Genomic DNA, 12,590 nt, shown 5'->3' with positions numbered 1-12,590 from the left:
GGGGCTGAAGGTATAGGGTAAAATAGGTAAAAGGGATTAAGAGGCACAAACTTCTAGTCACAAAATAAATAAAACATAGGGATGAAAAGCACAGCATAGGGAATATAGTCAATGGTATTGTAATAACTTTGTATGATGGATGGTTAACTATATTTATTGTGGTGAGCATTTCGTAATGTATATAATTGCTGAATTACTGTGTTGTCCACCTGAAACTAATACAAAATATGTCAACTATACTTCAACTAGGAATAAAAATGTATACATACCATGCAAATTCTTATAAAAAAAAACAACTAGAGTAACCATATTAATATCAGGCAAGCAGACTGAATGGCAATAGGTGTTACTAGGTATAGAGGATTACTAATAGTAATAAAAGATTAAATTCACGAGAAAGATATGTTTCTAGAGTTGTATGTTCCTAAAAATTTAGCCTCAGAATATATAAAGCAAATATTTCTAGTTCTATACATAAAAAAAGACAAATAGAAGTGCTTTACACTTGAGAAAATTTTTGAAATTGAGATATGGTTCATATACTAGAATATCTACCCTTTTAAAATTTACAGCTCAGTAGTTTTTAGTGTAGTATGTAGTAAGTTCATAGTGTAGTGTGTTGTGAAACCATCATCTAAATCCAGAATATTTCATCATTCTGAACATGTACCCATTGTTACTCCCCTGCCCTCATCCCCAGCTCCTAGCAACACTAATCTACTTTCTATCTCTATGTGCTCACCTATTCTGAACATTTCACGTACATGGAATCATATAATATGTGGCCCTCTGTGACTGGCTTCTTTCATTTGGCATAAGGCTTATAAAAATCATTCATGTCATAGCATGTGTCAGTACTTCATTCCTTAGGGATTAATTAAATTTTTGTTATATGGATACCACATTTGTTTATCCATTCATCAGTGGGTGAATATTTGAGTTATTTCCACTTATTTGGCTATTGTAATACTGCTATGAACATGCACACACAAATTTGTGTGTGAACATATCTTTTCAGTTCTCTTGGGTATACCCTTAGGGGTGGAATTGCTGGAACACATGGTAACTCTATGTTTAATTTTTTAAGGGAACACCAAACTGTTTTCCTAAGTGGCTACACCACTTTACATTCCCACCAACAATGTATGAGGGTTCTAATTTGTCCACATCCTCACTAACACTTGTTTTAATCTCTTTTTTTTCTCTTATTACTATAGCCATACTAGTAGGTGCAAAATGGGATCTCATTAAGGCTTTGATTTTCAGCTCCTTAAAAATGTATCCTCTTAAATGCTGAATGTAACAATGTAGCAAAGGAGTAATGCAATTGTACTTTAGGAAAACAAAAAGAATCTGAAATTTCTTGGGCATCTCATCTTTCGTTCCCACAGGACACCAGTATTCTTCAGCAAGTGTCATGGTAGGGTAACTCTGTCATAAGGTAATCAACATGTTACTTCTTCAGCAGGTTCATGCAATAAAAAAATCATTCACTGTTTGTATGCCCTCCTATGTTGCTATTATTGTCTATAAAGTATGGTAATAAGGCTTTCTTTTGCTAAAGCTTAAAAAATATTTAAAAAACATGTATTAGCTGCTATTCAAGCTTTCTGAACATCTTGCATAAAGAGACAAGAGTTTCAAAATATCTTGTATGTCATGGAATTTGTTTCTGGTTGAAAAATGCTCACTTTAGAACATCTGAGAGAGGAATTAAGATGGTGGAGCAGCATGGAGACTCTGAGCTTGCCTTGTCCCTGAAATGCAGCTAGATCAGCACCAAATCATTTTGAACATGTAGGAAATTGATCTGAGGATTAACACAACAATCTGCATAACCTGAACCACAGAGCTCGACAGGTACATGGTGTGGAGAGATGAATATTTTATAAATATTTCTTAGTTTGCAGTGCTACACTAAGAAATCATGGTAACAAAATAAAGGAGAAGCATAGCTAACTTCATGGTTAGTTTATTATGCTGTCAAGTTTTAACAAAATTTCTATTTGTTTCTATATGTCCAGATATCTGATATACAAAATGTGGGTATTTCATATCACTAACTGGTGCATAGCAAAATATAATTTGTGGAAAATGTTTTCAGTAACATATTTTGTAGAAGGAACTTTGCACCTGGGAATCATAAGTTGGACAGATTTTTAAAAATCTTTTGGCAGCCTACCAGATACAAAAGTGCTGATTCAAAGGGGCACGTGCACCCTAGTGTTTATAGCAGTGCTATCAACGATAGCCAAACTATGGAAAGAGCCCAAATGTCTATCAACTGATGAATGGATTAAGAATATGTGTTATACATAAACAATGGAATACTTCCTGGTGATGAAAAGAATGAAATCTTACCATTTGCAACAATATGGATGGAACTAGAGAGTATTATGCTAAGCAAAATAAGTAAGAGAAAAACATATCACATGATTTCACTCATATGTGGAATTTGAGAAACTTAAAAGATGATCATAGGGGAAGGGAAGGAAAAAAATGATAAAAACAGAGAGGGAGGCAAACCATAAGAGACTCTTAAATACAGAGAACAAACTGAGGGTTGATGTGGGTGGGGTAAATGGGTGATGAGCATTAAGGAGGGCACTTGTTAGGATAAACACTGGGTGTTATGTGTAAGCGATGAATCACTGGGTTCTACTCTGGAAGCCAAGACTACACTGTATGTATGTTACTTGAGAAAAACAAAAACAAAAACAAAAACAACTAGCACACAAACACACATACAGAGACACATACACAATCCTTTGTCAGTTGAAAACAACTGAAAGTGGCAAGATAGAGCAATTATTTTGAGGAACTTTTTTTTTAACCCCCATTGACTCAAATCCATAAGAAATTGTCTTTTTAAATTATTATTATAAGTCTGTCCTTTTGAAGTTTGGTAGTGAGAACAAAGTGTGCCTCATTTTTATTTAATGCTTTTATCTTTTCTTCACGTGTTGTTCATTCTTTATTCCATCTGGATCAAACATGATTTATCATAGATGTAGCTGCACATCATGTTGTAGCGTTTCCTCCTTATGAAATTTCAAGGTGGCAAGAATTCCCAAAGACAACTTTTTTTCCAAGACTCATGGCTGCAATGAAATTGTTATACAATTAAATTCAGTTTATAAAAAGTATGTTGTTTAATGCTATGAATGGTAGACATGAAACAATTCTAAAATGATAAAAGTTGTGATATAATAATATTGATATCTCTTAATTATTATTTATATTTCTAAATTTTTATACTGTATAAATATACAATGTCTATCTTTTTTTTTTATTTTTAAAGGTCATCTATTTACATACATTTGTTGGCTCAAAAAAGATATCATATTCTTCCTTAGAACTTATAAAACTAATGTACTCTCTTAATATTCTTACTGGCTATCAATGTATTTCTCTATGTTCTTAAGGATTTGTAAGTTCTTAATAACTACTTCTGTACATAAGGGTAATAATTTCCACAATAATCATTAATCACTGTTTTATTTTGCTTTAACTTATCAATAAAATTTTAAGGTTTCACTTCATGTCACATCTCAAATGTATCCCTGCATCTGAAAGTGAATATTCAAATATTAACAACAAATTCAAATGACAAGCCCAGTTCTTATTTCTGACAGTGTTGCACTGTCAGTATTTGAAATTAACCTAGGTGATCATTTTATTGCAGAGAATGCAGTGATGCCTTAAATGATCTTATATGTTCACACCTAAATGATCCTACATGGGGTCACCAGCCCCCATCCGTTTCACCTACTCAAGGGTATTGCTCCAGAGATTTCTCCCAGGCTCTCCTACTTCATGATTTTCACTCCCTTTTGATCATGATCACTATTCACATACAAGCATATGGTAGTTTCTAACTAAAATAGAAATGAAAATAGAACACTAGCTCTGACTCAGAGTCAAGAACCACTGGCTCCATTTATTGATTCCCCTTTGATTCTTAGATTCCTCTTCACCCTTTCTAAACCTATCCAGTCAGCTTCCCCAATCCTACCCCCAACCCACCTAAACTGCTTGTATCCTAGTCACCAAAACCCTCCATGTACTGAATACATTGATTTGATTCATTTTCAGTCTTTCCTTAACTTGACTTATAACATGTAACACAGGTCATCACTGCTTCCTCTTTGGTAATGTCTCTCTGTTGGAGTTCAGGATTCCATCTTTTCTGAGTTTTCTTTCCACCTCACTGACTGCTCCTTCTACTTCAACTTTGCTGTTCCTCCTCTTTTCTCAGGGTCAAGTGTCCCAAGGCTCATCCTTGGTCCTCTTTCTCTGCACTTACTTCTTTGATGATCTCACCCAGGTTCATGCCTTTAAATACCAACTCTCTGCCAATGCCTACATTTATAACCCCATCCTAGACCTCTCGGCTGAACCTCAGCCTATACATTCAACAGCTTACATGATATCTCCACTAGCACATCTCATAGATATCTCAAACTCAGCCAGCCCAAGCTGTGCTTCTGATATTCCCACAGCCCTCTCCATCACGGGTAAGAGCAACTCAAGTTCTTCCAGTTTCTTAGGCCCAACATGTTGAAGTCATTCTTCAATCCCCTTTACTTCTCGCACCCCACAAATGACCCTGGAATCACAACAATTCTCCTGTCTCTGCTTTCATACTATTTCCAGAAATCCAACACTTCCCACCACCTCCATTCGTATCATCCTGAGCCAGCATCATCTCTCACTGGGACTGCTGCCTCCTGGCTGGTCTCCTTTCTTCTGCTCTTGCCCATTGCTGGTGAGTCTCAGCACAGCAGCCAGAGGAGTCTTTTAAAGCATAATTGATGTCATGTCCAAAGCCTGCAATGACTCCCATTTCATTCAGTCAGAACTCTGCTCTGAAAGGCCTTCTGTTGTTAGGCCCCTGTGCTTCTCTGGCCTCACTGCCTGCAGTTCTCCACCCCACCCCCACCCCCCAGCCCCCTCCCCCCACAACTTCACTTCCCACAGGGACCTTGCAGTTCCCAGAACACCCTGTCATGCGCCTGCCTGAAAGCCTTTGCACTGTGGGTTCTTTCTGCTTGCATAGCCCTTCCTCCAGATATCTGCATGCATGGTTAACTATCACCTCTTTCAAGATCATTGTCTCAGTAAGGCCTCTGTGCATGCCCTACCCCACCACGCTCACAATCTCCTTCCTTTATCTACTTTCTTTCTGCTATGAAATGTACTACCTTTGAACAGACTCTATGATTTATTTATTCATTTGTTAATTTTTGGTGTCTTTTGTCCTCAGCTAGAATATAAATTTCAAATGGAAGAATCCTCATCTGTATTGTCCACTGATGTACTGCAAGCATCTAAGTGTTCAGCACATAGTAGTCATTAAACATGTTGTTTACTTCTTAATGGATGAAATGTGGAATTAGGTCTTTGGCTTTTCTGCCTTCCAAAAGGCTGAGGCTGAAAAGTGATATTTTTAGACTACAAAGGCCAAGGATGAAGTTCAGTGCATCCCTTCCCAATGTATACAGGTCTCTTCCAGTCCCACTGACACATCTCTTGAGGTAAGAAGCCTTGACAACTCATCTTAACTTGGATCTGTTTTCTTTTTCTTTTTCCAAGGCCAAAATCACCTTCCTGAGACTTTCTATTTTCTTTTTGTCTATGGTTGAAATTGCCCTCCTCTAGTCCCAGAAATTCCCAGATGTTCTTAATTTCTTTGCTCAAGACTCTTGGTCAATTTGACAGCATAGCTGGTCTTGTCATGTAACCTGAAGCAAAAGAACTGGAGAGGGTGGGTGTCAAGGACTTGTCTGGGGTGTCTGTCTTTAAGGAGGAAGGTGAATTGAGGTTGTTATATCATGTTCCAGGGGCCCAAGTAGCTGCACTATCACAGAAGCCACATTTTGCATCTTGTTCTCATGACCTTAAGAAAGATTTTGTGAAATGTTTTTCTAAAATTCAGATACTCTATATCTAAGGCATTAGCACAAGGTACTCAAAAATAAGATGTGAGTAAATGAATAATTGATCTATATACCTGTTTGTTATGCCTATTATAAATAAAAATAAAACTGCCAATGAGGTTAGTTTGATACGATTATTTTTCTTGAGAGCCTACACTGTACTGATTCTGATTGTAGCTTTTACTCCCATCACGCTTCTTGGTGTACATTTCTTTCCCACTGACTATGTGGGATAGGTGAATTATCAAGGAAGGAACCATGGTCTCTGAGTCTGTCAGAGCTCTAATAGCTGAGCTGTGGGCTGAGGATATCAACAGGACTTCACTAATTTTTTTTTTTTTTTTGTATATTTTCTAAAGCAAAACCCTTGACCCCAGAAAGGTGACCTGTGAAGATTATGATTCCTGAGCGTCAGGGATTTGTTTCCACCTCATGCACCTTGCCAGAACACTTTGTTTTCATCTCTACCAGGCCAGTTCATTTAACTGTAGCTTACATTCCCAGGGATTTGAGTATTTCATTGTCTTCCTTGGGTTAAATTCATTAAACATTTTGAAAAGAGTATTTTGAAGGAGTATCTTGCTAATATTTTAAAACCCAAAAGTCTTGGCTCCTCAGCAAAACACCTCTCAGATTAGTGCTATCTTTGTAACACTCTCCGTGGTATCATTAAATCAAGATAAAGTAAAATTGCTCTTAAAGTGTGAGTAGTTGTGTCTATAGTTCTGTGCTTCCCAGAGGGTTAAGGGGTAATGATTATTTTTAAAGCACTGAGTTATTTATGTTTTCTTCCATAAATAAAAACAAGGGTAATAGAGTTGGGCTAAGAATTTCAGGGGTTTTATAGCTCATTAGTTTTTGCTAATATCTGGAAAAGTATGGAGCTGCTGGTATTGTTTAAGTAACTTTAGAATACCCTTATGTGTAATAGATTGTACTCCTCCCCAGCGATATCACAAGGAGTGAGGGGTGAGTGTTGGGTATGTGCCAGGGATGGGCCTCCAAAGGTAAAAAGGGGGCTAGACTTTAACACTTTCTCCATGTTTCATGGGCTATCTTTTATCACAATTATACCAAAATATTTTCATCATACTCCTAGTATGTATCAAACAATTACATGCCTTTAAAAATGGAGAAAAGGTACTGATTTTGTAGAGTGTGCTAAGGGGTAGCTACTTCTCTCTCTAAATGTCTCCAGGAATGCTTCTGGCCCTGCTATCCTCCCCTCTTGTTTGTTTTTGCTTCTTGGTTTTTTGCTACCTGACTAAATATTTTCCCAATGCTACAAAAAGGACTCTTCACACCAAACTCTGCATGTCTTTGTTCTGAAAAGTAAAATCTCATTTTGTTCCTATCAACTTTACAATTTCAAAACTATGTACAAGTGACAGAAGTAGTTTTGAAACATGAAACGGGGTATTTTCTAGAAACTCGGGTGCTCTGAAAAAACATTAGCCTTCCTAGAAAATGTTTCAGATTTTCTTTCAATAAAATCTGAATTCTGTTCTTGGCATGAGTTAGGTGTGTGATTGTTAGAAAGCATAAGTTTGCCCAAATCTTACACAATGTCCTTTGTGATATAATTCTGTACCAGAATAAGAATTTTATTCGTCCTTTTCATGTGAGTATTTTATCTGGACTTTTTAAAGATAAAAAATTGAATGTTCTGGGAGTCAGGACCGGAACAAGACTTGTGGAGACTAAAGGCAAAAAATATTTTGGTGTTCCTTTCTCGGCACCCCACCATCCCCATGCGATGCAAACGTCAACCACACTAAGCCATAAATTATGTCTAAAGAAAATTCTACAACGTTTTGACTTTTCACATATGTCACTACAAATTTTTCTTTCTTCAAAATCTGAATTGCTTTAAGATAGTGCGTTGGCTTTGCAGGTGCCTTTAATCGCTGCTTGCTAATGTAGCGTGGGGGTGGGGGGTGGGGTGTGCTCTACGAGTGTGCAAGGACTGGGCTACACGCGCCGGGTATTTTGCACCCGTTTGCATATCACGTGCAGGTAAATATCCGCAGAAACAGCCAATGCCTCTTTGAGACTTGGGGCGTGGCAGACCCGGAGAACCGCCGGGTAGCGCCGGGCTGCAGCCAGTTCTAGGCCCCGTTCCCGCCCACGCTAGCCCGACGGCGCGAGGGGCGGGGCCGAGGGCTTCAGCGAATGAGCGCCTGCGGGCCGGGCGGGCCGCTGTCAGGTAGCCCAGGCGACCGGAGTGCGGCCCCGCCCCCCGCGTCTAGCCTCCCGCGCGCGCGGCTGAGTGCTTGCTGGAATGCTAGCTGCGGTCCCTCCAAGCCGCGCGATGAGCAAGTGGAGCGTCGGGCGAAAGCCCAGCCGCACACTCGGACTCCTGCTGCTGGTGATCTTGAGTTACCTGGTGCTCCGCAGGTGAGAGAGCCCCGCCCGGCACCTGCCTGACTCCAGACATCTCAGCCTTACACACCCGTAGTTCTCGCCTCCCCTCTCACCTGAGGGAGGCGGCACCAAGAGTCTGCATCCCGCGAATTCCGAGCCCCCACGGGGAAGGGCTCTTCAGTCTCTTCTTCTTTGGGTCTGGCGTCCCCCTGCATCACTAGGCACTCTGCTCCTTGCCTCGAGATCCAGGCCCCTGGGTCACACTAGGCGCTACCCGCTCAGTCTCCAGGCATCTGTGTCCTAGAGCTTCCCCACTCTTTCTCTGTGCTTCTGATGCCCGGGCTCTGCTTTCCTCGTGGATACTCCCAGCTCTCTGGGAAGGACAACAGAACTAGCTTTCAGGTCTCTTTCAAATGTCCCCCATCACTGCTCCGCCCCTAGTCCTCCTTGGGGAACCTGCTTCTGTTTTTCTCCCGGGTCCGTACTTTCCTACCAATCTTGCTAGAAGGCTTGTCTATTCCGCAGAGGCCGGAGCTCCGGGGCTCCCAGCTATGGTAGATCTTGACTTCCCAGAGCAGTCAGCAGAACGCTGTCCCATGGGTCCTCCAAGATCCTCAGCCCTGGATTTATTTGCCCCACTCTAGGATTGATACAGCTTCTCTCTCCATTTGTCAGTCACCAGCTCACTCCTTCCCAGTCCCCTTTTGCAAAGTGTTGTCTGTGGCAAATGGTTGTGTTTAATGATAGAATAACTTACCCACAGCCTGCATGGGTGCCCTAGCCCAGATTTTTTGTTAACTGTATCTATTTATAGTATTCTATAACCCTGACCATGTCTTTCAGGTAGATTGCTGGCACTTTCCATATTCAAAACCTCCAGTGTTGCTGGGAACACAGACCAGCAGTATCAAATGCTTTGGCACTGAAAGTTAATGTTGAAGCTGAGTCCGGGCAGACAACACCACTTAGCTTTTGCTTCTTCTCTATCCCCTTTGTTAGTTTCTCTGAGTTTCCTCCAGGAGATAGGGAAGTTTTTGATGGAAGTGAATATCTGAATGTATTTTGCTGCCACAAGAACACCTTCAGAAACTCTTTCTATTTCCACCTTTTCAAGACTTACATGTCTTCTTTGTTTTACCTGTTCTTGACTTTGGTGTTGGGAAGGATGTCATGATATTGTTTGAGAGAAAGACATGGCACTCTTCTTACTCTGGGGCTCAGAAAATTAAAGAGGCATTTTGTTTCCCTAGTTGTTCCTAAGACTTTTTTTCCATCTTGTCAGTGATCTCTAACCCATTCCTCTTTGAAGACTGGCTCTGGCTCTTGTAGGATGCTCAGCCTTCCTCCTGATGCAAGGCTGATGCAAACCCCAGAAGGATTACTCAAAGCAGAGGCAACAGGAGCCTCTGACATGCAGCAGGGTATCAGGAGCCCACACCACAGAGAGAAAGGCCAGAGGTGTGCAAGTAGCATGTTGTTTGTCTATTGATGCAGGTCAAGGATATGGCAGTCCATGCATGGGACCCAGCCAGGTCATTATGAGGAGCAGCTCTGAGGGGCTTGAGTTGGGCCAGATAGTGCACCCTAATAGTCCACAGGAAAAGGTGTGGGAGGGAGGCTGGGTATTTGTTGATGTCTGGCATGAAAGAAGATGAGGTGTCAGGTAGTTGACTGGCTGTGAAGAAGCCTGAGCTTCTCACAGGTGAGTTAACCATGTCCATACCTGGGTTGGGGTGGCTGCAGCAGGAATCAGTCAGGGGCTTATGGAGGTTCCTGGGAATAGCTGTGACTCAAGCCTGAGGAAATAGTTTGAAATGCTTAGTAAAGTCATTGTTATCCTTGTTATTACTTCTTTTATACTAGGTAAGACAGAGAAGCTCTGACCCAAATTCAGGGCCGTCTCTTAGGGTCCTTCACAATATATGTCTTTTGGGCATCTTTTTGATTGTATCACCATCATGGTAATAGGCTTTCTGATCAATTCGTCCTGTCTTGCATGGGCTGGGCACCAAGGATTATCTCTGGAGGCCAGAGGAGAACACACTTTTTGTTGCTTCCTCTTCTTGCCTTGCTCTAGCTTTGACTGGATCATTAACTGAGTTGGAGGTGGGGACCTTTCCCAGCAGTAGCTGGGAATGTGGATGTGGCCAGTGGAATATAGGTCACAAGGGAATTGGCTACTTAGCTGGCAGCTTTGTGGAGCTGAGCTGTTAGGATCAGCCCTTTTCTTGTACCTCAGAAGGCAGGTAGTGGGTGGGGGAAGGGAAGGGGCTGCTGGGATCCAGCTTTTGTTTTTTCCCATGAACTTTACCTTATGCTGGTTCATAATCAATCATAACTGTTTGATTATATCACATCCAAGAAATAGGAGGACAAAGATGACTTTTGAGGATGACCTCTTTTTTTTTTCCTTAGATTGAACAGTGGTCTCAAATTACCTTTACTGCAGTATAATTGTTAGCAATAAGCTTGCATGTTTAGCTTGCACAGTTTGAAAATTTTATAGATATATATATATAAATATATATATATAATTTTATATATCTATATAGTTATATATAAATATATATATAATTTTATATATCTATATAGTTATATATAAATATATATATAATTTTATATATCTATATAGTTATATATATATAAATATATATATAATTTATGTATATATAGATCAACATATATATATATAAAATTTTCAAAATATGAAAATTCAGAATTTCAAACATGAAAATACCACCACAATTAAGACAGTGAAAATATCCATCAGCCCCAGAGATTTCCTTATGCCCCTTTGCATCTCTCTCTCCTGCCCCTCTCTGCTTCCGCAGCCCCAGGCACACTGATCTGTTGTTTTCTGGCACCATATATTTGTTTGCATTTTCTAGAGTTTTCTAGAAATGCAGTCCTAAAGTATGTACTCTGTTTTTATCTGGTTTCTTTTACTCAGCATATCATTTGGAGATCTTTGGTGCTTATCAATGTGAACCATGTCTGAACCAGCTCCCTCTCCTTCTCTTTCCTACTCCCACTCCATGAATGCAAGAATTCCTGCTTGATATGATCAAGGCATAGTTCTTACTCATGACTTTTTTCCTTAATATAAATGCATCAGTGAGCAATAATCCAATTAACTCTGTATCTCGTATACCTGATATTTTAGCTGGCAAAAGTTAGGAGAGAGGAAAGTGGCCAGGTAGGCACCCTGCATCATGCCTCTGTAAAGGTAAGTTCATCTCTTTGCCCAGCTCTGCCTCATTTAGTGCTCCTTCACTGACATTACCTGGATTCCAGATCCAAAGTTCTTGAAGGAAAGAAGAGGAGAACCTTATCAGTCTTCTCCTTAGAGGAGGTGGATAACTTAGCAACATGACCTGGTCACCTTCTTTCATCCATATTACAGAAAGTGCTGTCTTCCAAGGGTGTGTGGGCAAATTGTGCCTCTCTTCCTGGCCTTCTGTGAGGTCACCGATTTTATGAGCTTTGCCTGTTTTAGGACTTTACCCTGCTTGAGGCCTGAGTCATATTCCCTGGAATGTTTGAACTCTTTGAACACTGTTCCTTTCATCTTCTAGTAGTGAAGTTTTCAGCATGTGGGAAGTGTCTCTTTCAGCAGGTAGTCATTTCTCTGACACAAGTGGGGACACATGGCTACCTGGGCAGTGGCTCAGTCAGAGAGAGGTAGGATGTCTGAGCCGTCCTGTGCTGGGAAGATAGAGTTGGCACTGGGATTCTTACAGTGCTGTACTAGCCAACTGAAGGGACCAGAGTGTCTTGAAGCAAGAACATGGAGATTAAATTTGGGGCAAAAGCTGCACAGCCTGAGCAGCAGAAGTATTGGAAGGTTAGCCAAAGAGTTTTCTGTGCATTCAAGGAATGCACAGGTCAAGGAAGTAGCAAGTGAAATAAAAGTGCTTAATCTTTGATGCGATGACTCAGAGTTCCATTATACTGACTTGAATGCTCTTCTAATGAAGATTCAGGATATGCTGGAGTTTAGGTCAGTATTTTCAGAATATTTAGCACCTGAGAAGGATTCTGGAGGCCAGCCCCCTTTCTCTGGTTCCTCCCCTATAATCTAGCAGAATTCTTTTCATATAGGGATATTTTCTGCTTCTTCCCCATTCAGGTTTATTTCTTGCTTAAATCTATTGCTCTGGATATTAAAGGCCACACATGTTGTGTGAGATTCTCCTGCAATAGAAGGGCAGGGGTATTTTTAGAGGCTAATGGTAATGAAGCAAATAACTCTTGACTGGGTCTACTGGGTAGACCCTCTTAGGTGAT

General features: G+C 40.5%; 1 protein-coding gene across 2 annotated transcripts in view; it reads left to right on the top strand.

Moving 5' to 3' along the window:
* Positions 1-8,146: 8,146 nt before the first annotated feature.
* The window catches only part of LOC132661107 (beta-galactosidase-1-like protein 2), a 51,030-nt gene continuing 46,586 nt past the window's right edge, over positions 8,147-12,590 (top strand). Inside the window, exon 1 of one of the 2 annotated variants that reach the window (XM_078432967.1) lies at positions 8,147-8,336. In XM_078432967.1, the coding sequence (XP_078289093.1) occupies positions 8,221-8,336 (116 nt within the window). In that variant the 5' untranslated portion in view covers positions 8,147-8,220. The remainder of the gene's footprint in view (positions 8,337-12,590) is intronic. The other variant, XM_078432968.1, reaches the window with a different exon arrangement.

Source organism: Panthera onca, chromosome D1 (assembly GCF_046562875.1).
Source record: "Panthera onca isolate mPanOnc1 chromosome D1, mPanOnc1 haplotype 2, whole genome shotgun sequence".
In the NCBI taxonomy this organism is placed as follows: Eukaryota; Metazoa; Chordata; class Mammalia; order Carnivora; family Felidae; genus Panthera; species Panthera onca.
Note: the sequence above shows the minus strand (reverse complement) of the source record. Positions and strands in the feature narration are given on the sequence as shown.